The sequence below is a fragment of the Lethenteron reissneri genome, chromosome 23 (genome assembly GCF_015708825.2).
Source record: "Lethenteron reissneri isolate LAM-NWPU_2019-01 chromosome 23, ASM1570882v1, whole genome shotgun sequence".
In the NCBI taxonomy this organism is placed as follows: Eukaryota; Metazoa; Chordata; class Hyperoartia; order Petromyzontiformes; family Petromyzontidae; genus Lethenteron; species Lethenteron reissneri.
In genome coordinates, this window is record NC_083801.1 from 6,726,378 (window position 1) to 6,746,250 (window position 19,873).

Below are 19,873 nucleotides of genomic sequence, written 5' to 3' on the forward strand. Positions count from 1 at the left end.
ATGTCAATGGAGACAAGTGCAGAGCTTCGCCAACACGTTCTGGCATCGCTGGAAAAACGAGTACCTTGCGGCACTCCAAGTGCGCAGCAAGTGGCAGTCGAACAGACCAGACATCCAAGAAGGTGACCTCGTCTTACTGAAGGACAACCAAGCTAAACGGAATGAGTGGCCAATGGGCCGCATCCTCAAGTCGATTCCCAGTGCCGAAGGAAAGGTTCGAAAGGTCGAGGTTATGATTGCGAAGCAAGGTGTCGCAATAACTTTCGTCAGGCCCATAGTCGAGACAGTACTACTTCTCTCTCGCAAAGATATGGACAAAAAGTTGACCCATTGAAGTTGTTATACATTTGTTTATGAGATAGGAAATAAATGGTGGTATCTCCTAGATACCAGACGGGGAGTGTTCTGCCTCACGGCAGGGGTTTTGCCTCACGGGAGATGGGGGGGAGGGCGTATGTACACAGGAATTTCCAGTTTTTGATGCTGAGTTTGGTCACGTGACCAGGAAGTTACTATTTGACAGTTTCAACCGCGAGGCTGGAGGCAGCCATTACACAGATTTCAAGATGGCGGCACAAATCGCGTCCCATTGAAGCCAGCTGATATTGTCCATTGTGGGACTTTAAGAAGCATTGTCTGTAAGTTCGTTTATGTTCTTATAATACTGGGAATGCTGTTATAATGACCGTTATAATGCTGTAAATGCCTTTATAATGCTGAAACATTGTTATGATAAATACGAGGCCTAGTTAACAACGAAGCCTGCAACTTGCCTTATTGTGAATGTTACTTGTAATCGAATAAGTCGAGTCAAACTTGTACCCAAGTAACTATATTGCGATCCTGCGAGCAAGGATGATGAAATATCTCATCCACAATGTAGTGTTATGTGTAATACTATACATTTGGGGTGCAGTGTGATAAATACACGATGTGCCTTTATGTAACACAGCAGCTTATGCTCTTGTATAGCTATTCAGTGGTAATGTAGGTGCCTGGTCTATCCAGGATCTATTGTTTAGAAACATGGCATCTAAGACAATGTTATGATGCTGTGGTGTTCATTTATTGTGTTGGTGTTTCCGGGTATTAACAGATGCCGTATCTGTGCCGTTTTTTTTTTTTACCAGTTTTACCACGTTCAATTCAATAAATGACGTTTGGAGTCGGATGTTCACCCTGGCTCTGAGGGTTTATTGGACGCGAGGTTAACTACTCAGCTAGCGGTGCAACGCAGCGCACAGCGAGGCCGAGACAATAATACTTATTTAGCTGTACATTTAAATCTGCACTGTGCTTAAATCTATATATGGGTTCTGCTTGGTGTTTCTTTCTATATATACAACACCACATCGTTAGAATACAAATTCGTGTTTGAAAAATTTGAATGTGTGCGTGTTTGTTGAATTTCGTCTGCACCGTACGTATCCAACCATGCTAAAATGCTATTGATTACATTAATGACAAAAATATTACAATCGCGCATGAAGAGGAAAAAAGGTGGTCATATTTAACTGTATTACATTTGAAAATGGATTAGTCAATATTGATATATAGACAGAAATGCGTTGACAATGGTGAAGGTGTCACGCCTCTACTGGCAGAAGGACCTCCGGGAGAGTGAACTCTACTCTTTCACGTTGACTTGACGTGCGGATTGCTGGCAGATGAATGTTACTTCATCATCTTCATCAGCCATCATTATTTCACCACTGGATGAATACCTCTCTGCAAATCGTTGCCATTTCTCACGGTCCTGTGATGTAACGCATGAGTATGTAATGCAGTACAAGTGGACTACATGTTTAACTTTTATACACCCTAAAATGTCCTCAAAATGGAACTCGTCTTTGTGCTTGCAATATACGTCTGTTGTAAAAAAATGATTGTCGTACAATTTTAATAAATTTGTTCTTTAATTACAGATATCTAAACAAGTGAAACGTCACCTGCATAACAAGGAACAATGAATACAAATAAAACCGTTTCTAGGGTATGGACATACGTTGCTTTTTTATTTATCATCGTGAGCATTATTCTGGTGTCAGTTTTGATTCACCACCATGTAAATGCAAACTTTCCCAAGAAGTGCCCCAATAAATTTGTTCTAAATGGCATTAAACCGGATTATAAGGCAATGGAGATATTTTCCGACCTAACGCCAACAGAATTAACAACCGTCAAGGACTTCCTGGTGAGCCATAAGGAGCTCAATATTGTTGCCTCAGAAGCTACCGTGAACAGCAACTACATCTACATGATAGAGCTCTACAACCCAGACAAAAAGGAAGCTTTGCATTACTTGGACCATGGAAGAGCCAAGCCTGCTCGAGTTGCTAAAGCAGTGGTTTTCCCAATTAACTGGCACTATTTGAACACATATGTATAATCAACAATAGGGACATTAAAAGTGTGTTGTTTGGAAAGATGGAATGGAACTAGAAATAGAGGAAGACCTCACAGAAAATGGCTTGACGACGACATAAGACATGCGTGCCAAAAAGATGTGAACTGAGCATATTGGTACAAGACAGAGAAAAGTGAAAACTAATAACTAAATGGGGTATCTGGCCATGGATTGTGATGGTGATGAATTCCACATAACCATTTAATATCTCCCTTCTACCCAAGGTACCAGGTGGCAGTGACGAAACTCAAAGAGACTGAGCGACATAGCTCCAGCATCTATCAGCAGAACGACCCTTGGGACCCAGCGGTCTATTTCCAGGATTTCCTGGAAATCATCAAAACATCAAAATGTTTTGTTCATGTAATACGTCAACGTGATTTGTCAAGGTGATTTCTTACTCAAATGAACACTGAGGTGGTGTTTATCTCCCGTTTAAAACTTTGAGCCAGTAGTGAAAAATACACATTTATATGACAGGGGCGATTGTATCCATGGGACAACCCCTGCCGACTTCCCCATAAAGTGGTCCTTATTTTAGCCCACCCAAGAGGGATAATGGACTGAGTCGACCGCCAACCACGATTTCAATAAGCAATCTTCCCATTGAGCCGTTTGCACTACCGCTGAGCCACCTGTTTGGTTCATATTCGCTTTCCTTGATGTAAGAACAATCGAGGCTTCACAGGTGCTAACGCCATCGCCTGTGGCCGTGCTGCTGGGCAGGACCTGGTGGCCTGGGTGACGGTGGGCTTCGTGCACATCCCCCACTCAGAGGACGTTCCCAACACGGCCACCGCCTGCAACGGCGTGGGATTCTTCTTCCGGCCGTTCAACTTCTACGACGAGGACCCATCGGTGGCATCGCGGGACGTCGTGATCCTGCGCCCTGGGTCCCACAGCTCTGGAAAGCCTGTCGTGTCCTGGTGGACGGAGCAGAGCCCCACTGAGCCCAGCGTGTGCCTGCCCGACATTCAGCCACTAGCTTACAACGGCACACGCACTCCTGTGTAAGTGAAACCCACACAGTACTGTTGAGATAGCTGTGATGTCATGTTAAATCAATTGTATTCTTGCATTTATTCAACACGTTATGAATAATATATGGTGAAAAAAAAATATGAAATAGTATGCAGGTTAATCGAAAAGTCTCTGTGCAGTGGGCGCAAATATTAACCAGAGCCTGGATGAAATGTGAATGGGAATTACCCACGTGCAAGAGACATATACAGACAAAATAATGTACCGTAATCATTTGCTTTCAAACATGTTAGGACATGTTCGGTAGTGTTTGGATGTAGATTTTTCCCAATTAAATTAATTACTGTGGATTGTAACGCCAGTTCTTTTGTACAGATACTCTCTGTCACCTTGTTTATATGTGGGTATTAAGCAAAAATGAATACAATTCTTCTGCACATAACTTTGTTCCATTCCACAGACGTTGCACAATCACTGCAAACCTCTTTATTTTTTGGCATAGCATTTGTATTTCGAATCACCAGTCAATAATCTCAGTGTGTTGAGATTCCATTAATGGTGCTCCAGCCCAGGGAGCCTAGCAAGGGATGCAGGCAAGGTAAGGTGCCTGGCCTGCTTGGCCTATGAAGAGGTTTGCCACCTGTCCAGGTTTGACCGAGACAGATCAGGAATTGGAACCTGTGTTCAGGTTGCAAGACATTGTTTGTCCCTAGATCTGGTGGTATTATGCTGAACTTGATTACAGTGTAATGCTCCGTTTTGGTTAACCTAAGCTGACAGAACTATGTCTGGGTTTGATCGATGGACAAGGAGGCAACACTACCAGTGAAAAACACAACTAGGCATGTTAGAAAAGTAATTAAGCAAAAATAAACAAATATATTCGCGAAATATTTGAAGTGCTTTTTAATTTATTTAACTTCATAAAGATTAATAAATTGTATTATCAAGCATCTCGCAATCATAATTCTAAATTTTAGTCATGTTTGAATATCTCCATGATGACCACATGACTCCATCCAGCCAATCAGAGCACATTACCCCTATAACATCTGCACATTTTGAAAGCTGATTAAACATTGTTGAGTGTTGCCAGAGTGAAACTTTTCTTTGTGTTGCAGCTTGTCACGGAGTAACAGGGGCAGCAACGTTGCTCACAGCATTATATTACATGAAATTGTACCATTTATCTTTGCCTTTTAACAATGTCATTATTCTCTGGATCAAAGCGATTGAATAGGCATTATCAAGATATACATTTTCTCTATGGAAGCTTTCAAGTCCCATGCTGATACTGACAAATCGCACACATATCTAGACGTGTAAATGTTAATGTTGAATATTAATAGCACGTCGACATTGCTGTATCCCCGAGTTTGAAATTAAGTTGGCAAGCTTCCCCTTCAGCTCACCTCCAACTTGAGAAATTCTCATGGATACTAACCAATCGCTCCTCTTCTTGGTGGCCTGTCACACATTATCTCGGGAAACTTTAAGAGCTCCGTTTCACTTATATTTGTGTATATCACTATATACCAGAGGTGTGGACTCGAGTCATGTGACTTGGACTCGAGTCAGACTCGAGTCATGAATTTGATGACTTCAGACTCGACTTGGACTTGCATAACAATGACTTTGTCCCACCTCTGAGGTGTGGACTCGAGTCATGTGACTTGGACTCGAGTCAGACTCGAGTCATGAATTTGATGACTTCAGACTCGACTTGGACTTGCATAACAATGACTTTGTCCCACCTCTGAGGTGTGGACTCGAGTCATGTGACTTGGACTCGAGTCAGACTCGAGTCATGAATTTGATGACTTCAGACTCGACTTGGACTTGCATAACAATGACTTTGTCCCACCTCTGAGGTGTGGACTCGAGTCATGTGACTAGGACTCGAGTCAGACTCGAGTCATGAATTTGATGACTTCAGACTCGACTTGGACTTGCATAACAATGACTTTGTCCCACCTCTGCTATATACTGTACAGTACATGAACAGCCCTTTTCAATTTTGCTGCTGAAAGAGGGCCTGCTCACATTGCGAGTCGTCGTGGTTATATACTTTATCACGCTGGTCAGTACCAGATGAAGGTGTGGGACCACAGAAGTACAGTGCAACAATGGATCCTTTGGCATTGTCCTCTGCTGCCCATCATGCAGCCCATAAACCATGGGAAATAAAAAATTGTATTACTAAAACTATTTTCTGACAGGAAGTGGAACAAATACAGTAAATGTATATCTCAACCATAATGTTTAGGAGCAGAAAGCTATCTTTTCATCTTCTGTATTCTTGAAAACGGTTATGTAAGGTAAAGGGTGATTAGATGTAGGGTGGTGGCTCTGCATGTGGCCTGAAGTCCATCACTGGAAGCGATGGTTGGTGGATCGCACAAATGTTGTGAAAATCCCTTCTAGTGGGCGTCGAGGTGCCGTACACTGGCTTTCCAGGTGAATGCAGTGCAGCAAGTGGACTAATCGACATCTGTTTCCATCTGTATGGGAATAGAGTATTGCTCCCCTCTGGGCATTTTTTGGAGTGCTTCGGTTTCCTCCCCCATTATAAACGCTCGTTATTTGGGCTGACTGCCGATATTGGGAAATTGTTGACACCGGACCACTGTCCGGTTGCATCTCAGTTATCTGTGATTCTTCAGAGATTGGGCGATGCATTTTGCATACGGCGACGCTATGTAAAACTGAACACATGCGCATATCGTAGTTACAATAGTGGTGGAATGTACTTTATCACGCCATGTTTTGTCGCCCTCTGTATAATTTCGGACACGAATAAAGCTTAACAATGTGTAGCACCCACTGACCTGTGTGTATCCTTTCACTCGGAATTGGGTTTGCCAGTTCTCCAGCTCCGCCGCAATTCTGGTAGCTTAGCCGCTCCAGGCTGGCTCCATATCTGAGAGAAAAACTCATGGGAATGCCCATAGGCTAACGGGGAGACATAGAGAATGCCCATTGCCTAACATTGAGAAACAGATTGCCATAGGCTGACCATGGAGAATACGGAATGCCCATAGAAGTGGCTGCCTTTGGCTCAATTTTTAGTTGGGAGGTCCTGGGGTAGTCGGGGCAGGGTTTGGGAGCTGGGGGTCGCTTTACTGAGGCAGGATAATTCTAGATTTGAAGTTTTCGTGACTGCAAGGATTCATACTCTTTGTTTTTTTCGGTAAAGTAACGTAGGTAAAAAATTAAAATAAATTAAATCACGACGTTTCGGGCGCAGCACCAGCGTCCTTCAGGTGGGGACAACTTAGCGAAAGCACACAGCTTAAGTGTGTCTCAGAGGTGGCTGTGACGAGTAATTATACAGGCGCGGGCGGATGGGGGGAGGGGGCATGGTGAGTGTGGGGGCGGCGGGGTGTGGGCTGGGAGGTAGCGTTGTGTACCCCGAGCAACGAAATCACGACGAAACGTGATTTAATTTATTTAATTTTTTACCTACGTGACTTTACCGAAAATACCAAAGAGTATGAGGCAGGATAAATTACACTCGAGAGATGCGGTTGCCACAAAGCCATACGCTGCCATTACCAGGACCTGGACGCACCATGGCCAGTGCTGCCCCCTAGGGCCGGTGGCTGCATCGTCACCATCCTTGATCATGCTCGATTATGATGTGTCCAGGTGACACCCCAATACATGAGCGTAAGAATGTATGAATCCATGCATAGTTACAACCCAACAAGAGCAGTGTTATATTATACTCTTTGGTTCTTTTGGTAAAGTCACGTAGATATAAAATAAATTAAATCACGACATTTCGATTGCAACACAAGCAATCATTATACCTACGTGACTTTACCGAAAGAACAAAAGAGTATGGATCCCTGCAAGTCACGAAAACTTTAAATCTAGAGTGTTATATAATTTTATCCAATTTGGTAATGATAATATTTCGCAAGCATTTTTGTTTCAGTTATCAATGACTATGAGTGGATATAAATCATCAATAACGACGATTGCTGCAACTTCTGCCCACCAAAAAGCAAAGCCTCATTGACTATGATGTGGATGAAATTAATTCGTATGAAACACGACTACGATAAATTAGTAACATTATTCGAGACAGCAGTACACTGAGGAAGATCAAACATGGTAGTTGGCTATATAGATTAAAATATTATCTGATAATATTGGGCAGGAATAAATTGCATGCCCCTCACACCGGTTTATGTGACTGCTTTAGTCACATCGACCTGGAGAACGACTACATAATCTCTATATCCTGAGACTTGACTAAAATTCACAGGTTCTCATCGACTCGGCTAAGACTAACTTTAGTAAATAAATACAAATTATGACTAAATTAACATCGGACAGGAATTGGCTACAGAATAGCACCACCAACCACTTACCTGAACATGGTAACACTGATTTTAACAATAAAAATTGACACACACATGTCTTCTCAAAGTTAAGCCGAAGTAGAGAAATAACAATGGTCCATACTCTTAGTTCTTTCGGTAAAGTTACGTAGGTAAAATTAATAAAAAATAAAACAATAAAAATCACGACGTTTCAGAGGCAACACAAGCTCCGAAACGTCGTGATTTTTATTGTTTTATTTTTTATTAATTTTACCTACGTGACTTTACCGAAAGAACTAAGAGTATGGATCCTTGCAGTCACGAAAGCTTCAAATCTAGAAATAACAATGGCTTTGACTGACAATTCTATTCACCATAGCGCCATCTAGTGTTGCCTCTACGACATTTTATAAATGAGATAATTCAGTACAATACAAAGTTTTAGATTTGCAATTTCAGTGTTTTGTATTTCCCCCACAGCAATTATATAGTATTTACACCACTGTTTAAATACTTTATTAATAAAAATCAAAAGACTGCTTTTGACTGCGATTGAAAATTTCAAACAATGTCTTCACAGGCTTAATTTTGAAATATTTAAACATGAACCAAAAATAATATTGACTTAATTAAAACAGCAGATACTATTTAGATTGTAGGCATACATTCGATTTTAATTAAATACTCAAATGGCTTTGCATATGAATAAACATTAACACTGTATGCTTTTTCTAATTCAGGTATATTGCGCATCAAAAATAAAATAACTTACACATTTATTTGTACTCGGTTGATTTAAGAATATCTCCAAGGTCCACTACACTTTTGTTTTGATTTGTTCATGGTTTTGAAACGTATTATCTAATTTACAGGATAAAGTTATGATCGTTATATATTAAAAACATCATGCAAAGGTATTAATTATGCAATGCTTTGAATGTGAGTTTGTCTTGTGAGTTTGTCAGTGCAAAACACGTTGACATTTTTCAAACACTGTTGTTATTTTGTTCGTTTCGTCTCAAGGTTACTGGACACCCCTGGATCAATTTTGCCGGTTTGCAATAGAGTTAGTCACAGTTACAGGCACACTCACAAAAAAAGTGACTAACGTTTATTAACTTAAAACTGATCTCTTTCCAAAACATGTCTTAGAGCTTCGATTTTATTTTTTTCCATAACTGATTAACTTGACACTGCTATGTCTCATTGTTGCTTGAGGGTTAATAATTATTAAACTGTACATTTATTAAATATTTGAATTTGTTTTAGGAATCCTTGTCAATCAATCTGATCTGTGAAGATTAGTTTTGCAAGGTGTCTTATGCCCATCCAGGACAACATTTGGAACAAATTCCATTTGGACATGTTTGACCGAGAAACTTGTGATTTTTTTATATTCATTGTTAATAATAAACTTACAATTCCAATGTAGATCAGTGGAATTAGCAAAACATGATCCAAATAACCGAATCAATAGTTTAAAGGTCATATCGCTATCCATATCTGTGGATATGTGTCAGGGTGCAGAATTTAAAACATTGTTTCGTCAGCTTTTTTCTTTAAAAATACCCGCTGTGTCATTCACTTCAGTATGACCTTGCATTGATGCAGTTACATTGCTGAATGTCATGTTAAATAGTTTTTCTGCAGTTCACGGCCTTAAAAAGTATCCCCCAATACAGTAATAAACCTTGGAAGAATAATGAGATGCGTCCCACTACCTATGAGAGTGTATTTTTAAATTGGAAGGCCATGAGTTCGTCTCAATCAGGAATTGACTTGTTACACTCTATTTGTATGCTCCCATATCTATGCCCCCTGCCTTCAGAGCCCAAACTGAGTGCGGTGGTGAAGAATGGTCAAACAACTCTCACAAACCGTATGGCATGGACAGGCCCTCATCCAGCAGTGATTTAAAACGGGCTGCTACGGTATGGATAGCGAGATAATTACGACTTTTCTGTTAAGACCTTCGTAAACTAAATATCTTGACCAATTAATTATTTACCATGATAATCTTAAGGATTTTAAACAAATTATTAACTGTCTTTCCTTGACTATAATTTTTGGAATTGGTCGTTGCGAAAACTTTCGTAAAATGATGAATTGTTATGGGTAACATTCTCTTGACCTTTGTCTTTGTGCATGAGGTCTGTGAGTCCCCACCCTTTGATTAATTATAAAATCATGCTGGGGACAATTAACGTTGTAGTGATGTTTTGTAATCATTTTGCCAGCCATTCCCATAATAATCACGTGTAGTGATTATTATCAGACTAACTCCAATAAAATAAAATAAAACAAAAAATAATATATCACGACGTTTCGATCGCAACACAAGCGGTCGTCCTCAGGCGGAAAAATAATCCAGCAGTGGAACTGGATGGCACTGAGTAAAACGTTGTATAAAACTGTCAATTTTTTTTTTGCTTTGCAACGTACCGGTTTTCTGAAAGAAACCAAATCAATTCGCGCACTTGTCCACATAACAACTTGATGTGTTTGGCTTCGTCGAGTTTTGGAGGGTTATAGCTCAAATTGACATTATACCTACATGAATCTAACCCAAAAGAAATCAATCATGGAATTAATGACACTCTCATTATCATCATCATCAGCCATGATCAATTCACCGCTGAATGAAAGCCTACCCAAGCCACTGCCATCTCTCATGCTCAGGCAATGCAGAAATCCATCCAGGCAGCTGTGCTCGAGCTGATTTCATTGCTCCATCTACTCAGTTGATGTCTTCTCCGATGCGTTCAATTCCTTATGCTACCACTTATTTATCTTGAATAATTGGCTATCATCTCGTCTCGCAACGTGACCTGCCCAAGCCTATTTAGTTTTCTTAAGTAAATATGGCGTTTTAACCTATAGCTGAGAATAAATACAGGTTGGAAAACATTAAGTACTCTATCCGTATTGTGATGTTGGTAGGTCTTAATAATTTAATCTCTGGCTTTGATTTCAACAGAGCTTATGGGCAACCCTAAACAGTATTGGCACAAACCACGGCACACGTGAATACTCAATGCACAAATAAAACAATTTAACTCCCCAGTGTGCGACTGTCATCACCCAGAACAGAACCATGGAACATATAGCGACTCAAAGCCCGATTCACAATGCGAAGGAGGCACCTGAGTGATACACTCCGCTACTCTTAATATAATAGCGGCTCAACCACGTCAATATTAAAGTATAGTTGTTGTTCTACATCAACATCAGCCATACGATTAACAATAACTTTAATTGAATCATGATTCTCGCTGTTTCGTTTTCCAGGGGTATGCTATTTTTTATTTTAAATTTCAAGACCTCACATCCCAAAGTGCATAGACCCACGTCCGATTAGCAAGGTTGGCATTGGACGGTGCGAAAGAAGTTCAACACACATAAATCTCGCCAGGAGGAAACAAACTAAGAATTGTATAATGTAGTATATAATATTTAATCACGTCAAAGTATCAACCAGTATGTGGGAATAACATTGAGCTCTACGCTTGTTGCAACATATCAAACAGTACACGTGCATACACGCAACAAAACTAAGACCTGCCCACAAGTCAGAAACGTATCCTCCTTCAGTGTCAACGCGACAATACCTTCTAAGCGCAAGCAAGTGATGCCTTAGTGCGCCACCAGATATCTTCCAACTGACGTCTATCTCTCATTGTAATTCCCACCATGCATCTATAGACACTTGTTTGCGCACTTTTCTACTTTTATTAAATGTCTTGGTAGTCACCACATTTATGATTCATGTCATAGCTGGCAACATGCATCGATTGAAAACGCAATTCTTAAGGCACATTGGCATGATGTTTTTCATAATTAGACCTCCTTTGCCAGTACCAAAGTATAATGATAGGGTTTTTCCCCCTTTTTTCTGGCAAAAAAACTGAAAACTTTTTACAAGGAAGCATGTGTGCATTAGCCACAATACTTGTTGTCAAAATGTAAAAAAAACACATTCCACCCACTCAGAGTGTGTTTTTTGTTTACATTTTGACCACAAATATTGTGGTTAATGCACACAAGATTCCTTGTAAAAAGGTTTAAGTTTTATTGCCAGAAAAAAGGGAAAACCCCTATTATTATACTTTGGTACTGGCAAAGGAGGTCTAATGATGTAGATGCTTACCCCGAGCCCTCATTAGTTTGATAGTTGCATTGTCTTTGAGCTGTACGCCTTTTGGCGTCCTCTGGAAAAAGGGGAAAAAAGGGGGAAACCCCTATTATTATTATGTTTTTCATTATTTATTCTTTATTTCATAACTTATCCTAAATACCAGGTTATATCCCTCCAAAAAACATTTACAAATAATAGACATGGCACATTTAAGATTTAAAAGAACGTTTAGTTAATTAAACTCAATTTAGGAGAGAAGTTAGGCCAACTCAGTCAATAAGACTCATTGTGCATTAATTTTGTTTTGTGCAAGTTGAGCAAAGAAACGAAAGTCAGCACAAAGCAGTAACACACACACTCGTTATGGACACGTTGCTGCAGGATGTTAAATAGGCAGCATGATACATATCCACATCACCACGCTTTTTTTGGACTGACAGGCCTTGCGGAGTTTTTCCATCTCATTCTGTCCTCCAATTGGCAGTAATTATTTTCAGGCATCATCGTTACGAACGCCATTCAGGGGATTATTTCAGCACGCTGCACATATTTCGCTTCATTTTTTCTTTAGAATTTAAAAAGAAAACGTTCACAGCATTATAAGCCAGAGATTGTACTATAATATATTAGGATGATAAATAGGCGTGCGTGGTGCTCTCGTGGTCAGTACCTTATGCCGGCATTCCCGACAGAATTCCACGAACTATCGAGCGAGGACATAAGGACTGAAAATTGCTGTTCAGGAGAGAAATCTTCACTTAAAATTGTTGTTACTGCAGGAATTCATATTCGTGGTTCTTTCGATAAAGTCACGTAGATATAATAAAAGTAAATAAAAGAAAAGAAAACAACTTTATTTATATGAAAATAATAATGAAAAAAATTGTATTGAATTACTTTTATTTTCTTTCTATTTTTTTTTCTATCTACGTGACTTTACCGAAAGAACCAAGAATAAAAAATATTCACCTCGATGCGGGATGGGGTGGTGTGATTGCGTTGTGACGTCACGCCGTGGATGTGAACATTTTGCTGAACGCGCGGCCGCTCGGCGCACTGCGATTGAGTGAGTTGGGGCAAGCGCGTGGACCAAAAAAAAATCCGACTCGGGTGAGCAGCAATCGCTCGCACTCACTCACACACACCGGCCTGACAGTCACAGCGTGTAATAACTATAGGTGATCGTCTCGAGGGAGAGTATAATAGTGTTTGGTGTTTACGACGTGAATTATATGGTGGGGTTTTTTTGTTTTGTTTGATCACCGTGTGTAAAATGTGTTTATTTAACATTCCGTTCATTCCACGTGATTATTATTATCGTGTTAAAATAAGGGACGCGGCGCGAGATCATTGGGTGGACGTCATTCGGAAGTCTGCGTGGATCGATGATGATGATGACAGCAACTACGTTTGCGCACCAGGTTTCCGCGTCAACAGCTAACATCTGAGGCAAGTGCTATTTAAATTGGTTCTCCCCCACCCCATCGCCCCCATACCTCTACTTTTATTCACCAACACGTACTGCGCCAGCATGGTGAAGTATGGTCAAACAATCCCGCATGACTGACGCGTCGTATGGCAGGCCGTCACTCGGCGGTGGATTGACAAAGCGGGCTGTGAAGTTGAGCAAAGAATACAATTAAAAAGATTACTCGTGTGAGAGGATGTGCTTTGAATTAGTCGCAGTGGCGTTTCGAGTGGAACGGGCTTGTTTGTGTCGCTGTTGCTGCTGCAGGGATCTCAACACACAAGTCGTGTGCTGTGTGGATGTATTTGTAAACAGAGCGGGGCATACTGACCATGATTTTGTTTACAATTGCAGCGGTCTTATATGTCAAGTTGCTGTTCTATTGAAACCGCTGCAGTAGCAGGAACTGAAGGTTGAGTGATATGCAACGGCTCAAAGCTCTCCGCTCAGTGTGCTAAAAACACAACAAGGCATGTGGTACTAAGTGCACTTAATCAAGTATACATGTTTAAAAAAAAAGGCAATTTTACTTTTGTTAAATAATGGAACCGCATGTTTATAAATGACGGCTTTGTCACATTGTGATTTATAAATGAGATCTGATAATACAAAAAAGCCTGCCTTTAATGTTTTCAGAAGTATTTAAAGGTGTGGTGGTTCTGATAGGGTTGTCAATACAAAATGTTCACAGATAGTAGTTCTCCTGCTGTGTTTGTTTCACCCGATGACGGTTGCTTGTGTTGCGATCGAAACGTCGTGATCTATTAATTTTCTATCTACGTGACTTTACCAAAATAACCAAAGAGTATGTTCACAGATAGGGTCTGCAGTTTGGGGATTCTCAGTTGAAGGAAGTGGGGAGGCCTTCATCCAGCAGTGTATTGACAAAATGGCTGTATAGCTAACATCAGTGATGATATATAAACCAGTCTTCGCCCTCCCCCATTTACCAACCCGCACTGACCAGTGTGGTGAAGTATGGTCAGGTAACTCCCATCACCTGGGATCGGCAACCAAAATAACAAGAGCAGCCATTTTTTTCGAATTCGTAAAAAACCCCACAATATTTCAGGAACCGCAATGAATCTGAATACGAGACGGTGGCCCTTAATAAATAAGGTCACAAAGCAGTCCTTAAAGAGCATCATGCGGCTCCGGAGCTGCAGATTTCCGACCCCTGCCCAATGCCCTTCATCCATCAGTGTATGAGGACACACCAAAGTGTGTTGTCATCATTGCATAGTACAGCATTGTTGAGTTGGAGTGGGGAGCAGTGGTCCGCGCTATGCGCTATGAACCAAAACGATGTGACACAAATGTTGATGCATGGAGTCTGGTAAATACAATGGGAGAAATGCTAGAAAATAAATGATCGAGAGATGCACTTTCTTGGGGAGTTTACTGAGACATCTTTCCTGACCTATCATTGCTTAGATATCAATCATTAACTCCATTGAAACGGACTACGTAAAAATCCATAATCTGTTATAATGGTGATTCCACGAAGCCGGCCAAGCGCCATGAGTCCCTCCACACCTAACTGTAATAATACTATTGATTGGTTTATTTTATCTCGTGTGATTCACGTAAATTGCATCTACCAATTATCGAGAAACCACATACAAGCTCAAAGGCAGCCAAGCAGTGAGTCTGCACCCACAATTGTCTAGGCTCTGCGGTTTTCTCTAAATTAATACGTTTTCAGCCATTTAATGAGCGGTCATACGTAGTTCAGTAGAATTGATCGTACATCAAAATCCCAGTAATCCTCGGTGATATGGGAGGGACCATATCGCGGATCTCATAATCTGGGGTGCATCACGATGATTAGTCCTGTGGAAATGGTGTGCCGGTGCGATATGCCACCAATTATGGCAGGAATTAGACGCGAGATTCCATTAATCAAATTCACAGATTAGGGGGGAAACTACTGGAAAATAAAGTCTAAAAAAAGTATTTCACACTGACCCAGTGTTTAAATAAATAGATAATAGAATTCACAATGCAATTAATCTGGCACCTTCTTTGAAACGCATTGTGCTTTCAAAATACAGCAAAGTTAAAATAAAGTATGATAACAAATTAACCTCATCCACTGCCAACGCTATGTGGTACAGATTTTAGGAGGAGCTGTCAACGACGGATGCTCCACTGAAGGAATTTTCTGAATATTTGAGGGTACATGTTTTTGACTCCTGCTGTAAGAAGGCAGCAGTGGTTGGCTGATATGAGACTCTCCTAAAATGTGTTTACAAAAGCATTCAGCGTTATTACATTATCCAATAAACTACATAAATAACCATTATTCAAAAATCTGTATTATATATATTTAGTACACCAGTAAATAGGGAGTTAAATCTACATACTGTATTTTCGCGAGGTTAGGTCATTATCACTCTTCCTTACCACCAATTGTAGCTGCCCCTAAGCCATATATATATTACTAGCATAAGTACCCGGCGTTGCCCGGGTGAAAAATATATTTCTTAATAACCTTACATATATACACAGATGGGCTGCTACCCCCCCACCCCAGCCACGATCTCCTCGGCCGCTGTGCAGTAGTATGTACGGCCTATAGTGTGGTGGGGTGTCGAGGCCTAGTACCGTGCAGAGCCTCCGGCCTCACCTAAATTGCCCACCTGGCTGAGGCTGGGTACGGGTGCCATTCCCCCCCCCCCCCCCCGCGCTACAATAATACTGTCTAATCGCTATAATTTTATTATCTACCGACCCTATAATAGTAATTGCACACATTGGGGTGGGGGGGGGAGTGAAGAGGACGTGAAACTTTGATCAACTTACCTCAGAGTCACGTGGTGGGTGTCGAGGCCTAGTACCGTGCAGAGCCTCCGGCCTCGCCTAGATTGCCCACCCGGCTGAGGCTGTGTACTGGGTCCGGTACCCCCCCCCCCCCCCCCGCGCTACAATAATAATGTCTAATCGCTACAATTTTATTATCTACCGACCCTATAATAGTAATTGCACACATTGTGGTGGGGGGGGGAGTGAAGAGGACGTGAAACTTTGATGAATTTACCTCAGAGTCGCGTGTTAATGCATGCGCATATTTTTTACGGGAATTAAAAATGGCGTCCACCCCGCAGCGAATGTGTCGCTACCCGTTGCCAGGGGCAACCGCCGTCCAATGAAACTGCGTATGGTCCAGCCACACAGACACACACACAGACAGACCGACAGACAGACAGATTTGCGATTTTATATATATGTAGATGTCAGCACATTCTTTTAACTTTATTCACGGTCTTGCGAATCTCCTTCGACCTGTCCATATGAAATTGGGCTGTCACATCTCTTCTCATAGTACTCGAATCAACGTAACTTTTCACCTGTCACTCACATTACTCTCTGGCAGGTATATCTCCTGGCATCCTCACTCCTCTTAGGGCTGGGGTGGGCATGCATGCCTGTGATCCAGCAGTGGAGGCGAGGGTTGGTGGATCTCAAAAAATGTTTGTGAAATTCCCTTCCCGTGGGCATCAAGGAGGAATACCCTGGGTCATCAGTAGCAAGCAGTACAGCTAAAATATGGACTCCACCTATTGTTTGTATGGAATAAGAGTGCTTCCCACACGCACGCATGGGTTTTATCCACGTGATCTAGTTTCCTCCACATGTAAACGCTCATTAATTGGCCAATAACGCCTTCATGTATGGATGACCGCAGAGCTTGAGCTAATTTTGGCATCGGATCACCATGTGGGCTGCCTTCTCGCGTGCCCACGGTTCCTCGCGCCTCTTGATTCGACCTCTCTCTATGAGAGTGAGCGAATACCGTGCGCATCACAAGTCGAAATGATGATTATTACACCAGGAAGACATATCTCCTCTGCTACCCTAACTCGCTCTTCTCCCCCAATACTCGTCAGTACGCACCCTTTCCTCTCCGCGATTAGGGCCGAGCTCTTCGCGACCATCCTATGAGTGAGATCCCCGAACCAGATTCCCCCCATCAGTCGTTATATTACATCCTCTCTTGTGTCCCCAAGGCTAAACATGTGTAATAACAGCCATAGAGGGTTCACGTGGGGATTGGCTTGCCAGTCCCGCTTTGTAGCCAATAAGGGATGAGCCAGGGAGCATGGCCTCGGCGTGATCACGGCATGTTAGCAGGGGTGATTGGCCTGGCCAATCGGGGCCTCAGCTAATGGGAAGCCGGATCAGAGGCGTGGTCCCGGGATTGACAGGGAACCATTGGGAACGGTCAACGCTGTCTACGGAGGATTGGCTGGGGGGTACCACGTGACGAAAGGATTAAGGGAGAGAGAGAGCAGTCGAGAGGAGACTTGGGAACGAGAAGAGCAGGAGTCACGTGCGTACGGGGGCTCTGGGTGCCACGTGCGCGGTGGGGACTTGGCGGGAAGTCTGCCCTCTCTCCGTTGTCTGTCAGCAACGGGGAGTGTGTGAAGTGTAACTGTGGAAGTTGAAAATAAAAAGGACTGATTCCGGAAGCCGTCTCAAGAAGGTTTATTACATTGGTGTCAGAAGTTCTTCTGCGACCGTTTGGACGATCGTCAAGATGTCCAAGCACCTCAGAAAAAAGAACCTGCCCGAGCCTCCATCGGAGGAAGAGGCCGAGACAGACGAAGATGAGCTTTTGGGGGCTACAGCCCCTATGCCGCCTGCTGATACTGCTCTCCTCGACGCCTCTCAGCGTCGACTGGGAGAAGATGCGACCACCGCAGGAACGAAAGACGGATGGCGGCTGATGGTGGAGCAGATCGAGTCGTTACGCGCCATTCTGCTGAGTCTGGTGACCGCGGTAGCGTCCTCACCAGCCGTGGGTCGCCAGATTGCGGACCAGCTGGACGCCGCGGGAAGCGGTCCTACAAAAGAATCGGAGTCCGCCATTGCTCCTGCCACGCGGGAGGAAGCCGACGTTTTGGGCGGGGCGGCTGCGCTGGAGCCGTCTGCCGCCATTTTGGGCGCGCCTGCCGCCACGCGGCCGCCGGACACCATTTTGCCTGCGACGGGTGGAGCGCGGGAACCGCAGTCGGAGACACCCGTGGCGCGCGCTTGCCACCGCGGACATCGCCTTCCACAGATTAAAGAATTTCTCGCCGGGGGCGATTGGAGTGCTTTTACGTGGCGCTTCGAGTCAGCCTTTAGATCCGTGCATTGGACGGAGGAGGAGGCGCTGGGAGCGCTACCTACACTGCTTGATGATGTTTCTCTGGGGGTCTTCCGCTCCATCCCGGCGTCCAAGAAGAAGACACTGTGAGATGCGTTCGCAGAGATGGCGGAATTTTATGACTCACCGACGTCAGCCACCAGAAAATTTATGTCGCATCGCCGAGGATCGGAGGAATCGCCTTTGGCTTATCGGGGGGCGTTGATGGCGCTGGGCATGGCTGCCTATCCCGACGCGACGGCCGATCATTTGGATCCTCTCATCCTTTCCCGTATGCTGGAGTTGTCTCAGGAGCTCAACATTTCTTTACCAGTGTGCGGCCACGAACCGCTTACATCGCGATGGGTGGCATGCTGCCTGGACGCTAAGTTTAATATCAAGCGCTGGGACCAGATGGCGGCGTGGACGGGGAAACCCGAAATCGACGGGCTGCCCTTGGGGTGGTCTCCACGACGGGTTGTCCACTGCTCCGACGACTCTGGCGACAACGACATGCTGGCTGCTGCTGTTCCGCACGGGATTTCGGGATGGCGGCTGCGCGATCAGCGTGGTGATTACGCAGGCCGTCCACATGTGGGGGCCGGGTCATCCGACCGCCGGCCGATGATGGCTGCGTGTTTCAAGTGCGGCAGACGAGGCCATTTCGCCCGTGACTGCCGCTGCCGACCTCTGCTGTCGCCTCTTCCGCCAAGAGGACCTCCATCTCCTCCACCTGCTGCGGAACTGCAACAACCTCGGGCGAGTCGGCACAAATCGGACACCCGGCAGGTCTTGTCACATCATTCATCCACTCGCACTGATTCTTACACTCCTAAGGATAATTTTACTTCTCCTGCACCATTTACATGCTCTGCTACACAGTGGAAGAAATTGGCTCGCAGGGTTGTGGCTGCGGCGTCGGGCTCATCGACGGTACGGGGTACCATCGACGGCATTGACGTCCGTATTTTGGTGGACACTGGCGTATCTGCCACCATCATTTCAGATGTTATTTTTCATTTGCTGTCCATTCCTACGTCGCGGATACGCAGGGTTAATGATGCGTGTGTAGCCGCAAATGGGGGTAGCATGGGTATCTGTGGTCAGGTAGATGTGAGCATTGCTATCGGAAATATTACCGCCGCAGGACCTGTGTTGATCTCTCGCTCGCTAGCTGTCCCATGCTTGCTTGGTACTGATTTCCTGCGCCGGATGCCGCTGAAAATACGGGTCGACCAGGATTGTTTGGAAATGCCGGGGGGTCGTAGGATGTCGTTCCTGCCTTCCCTGCTGGCCAGTGCGCCTACAGGTAACGCAGTTACTGCCGTAGTCGCTGCTACGGTGGAGGTTCCGTCGGGAGCGCAAATGCTCATTCCGCTGCGTTACCGAAAACCCCTTCAAATTTAAAGGGATGCGAAGG

General features: G+C 43.6%; 2 protein-coding genes and 1 long non-coding RNA gene across 7 annotated transcripts in view; all 3 read left to right on the forward strand.

Annotated features, from left to right (window-relative positions):
- The window catches only part of LOC133345892 (amiloride-sensitive amine oxidase [copper-containing]-like), a 50,009-nt gene extending 31,942 nt beyond the window's left edge, over nt 1–18,067 (forward strand). For 2 of the 3 annotated variants that reach the window (XM_061556980.1, XM_061556979.1), the window contains exons 5-6: nt 3,134–3,417; nt 17,863–18,067. In XM_061556980.1, the coding sequence (XP_061412964.1) occupies nt 3,134–3,417; nt 17,863–18,052 (474 nt within the window). In that variant the 3' untranslated portion in view covers nt 18,053–18,067. Of the gene's footprint in view, nt 1–3,133; nt 4,952–17,862 lie in introns of those variants that run through there. The other variant, XM_061556982.1, reaches the window with a different exon arrangement.
- LOC133345895 (uncharacterized) lies at nt 549–2,986 on the forward strand. Its single transcript, XR_009755492.1, has 3 exons — nt 549–638; nt 1,926–1,993; nt 2,632–2,986. It is a non-coding gene; the product is annotated as an uncharacterized LOC133345895 (long non-coding RNA).
- Nucleotides 12,857–19,873, forward strand: part of LOC133345893 (amiloride-sensitive amine oxidase [copper-containing]-like) — a 46,910-nt gene continuing 39,893 nt past the window's right edge. The window contains exons 1-2 of one of the 3 annotated variants that reach the window (XM_061556984.1): nt 12,863–12,964; nt 13,187–13,303. The gene's annotated coding sequence lies outside the window, so the exon portion shown is untranslated. Of the gene's footprint in view, nt 12,965–13,186; nt 13,304–19,873 lie in introns of all 3 variants that reach the window. The other 2 variants (XM_061556985.1, XM_061556983.1) reach the window with 2 other exon arrangements.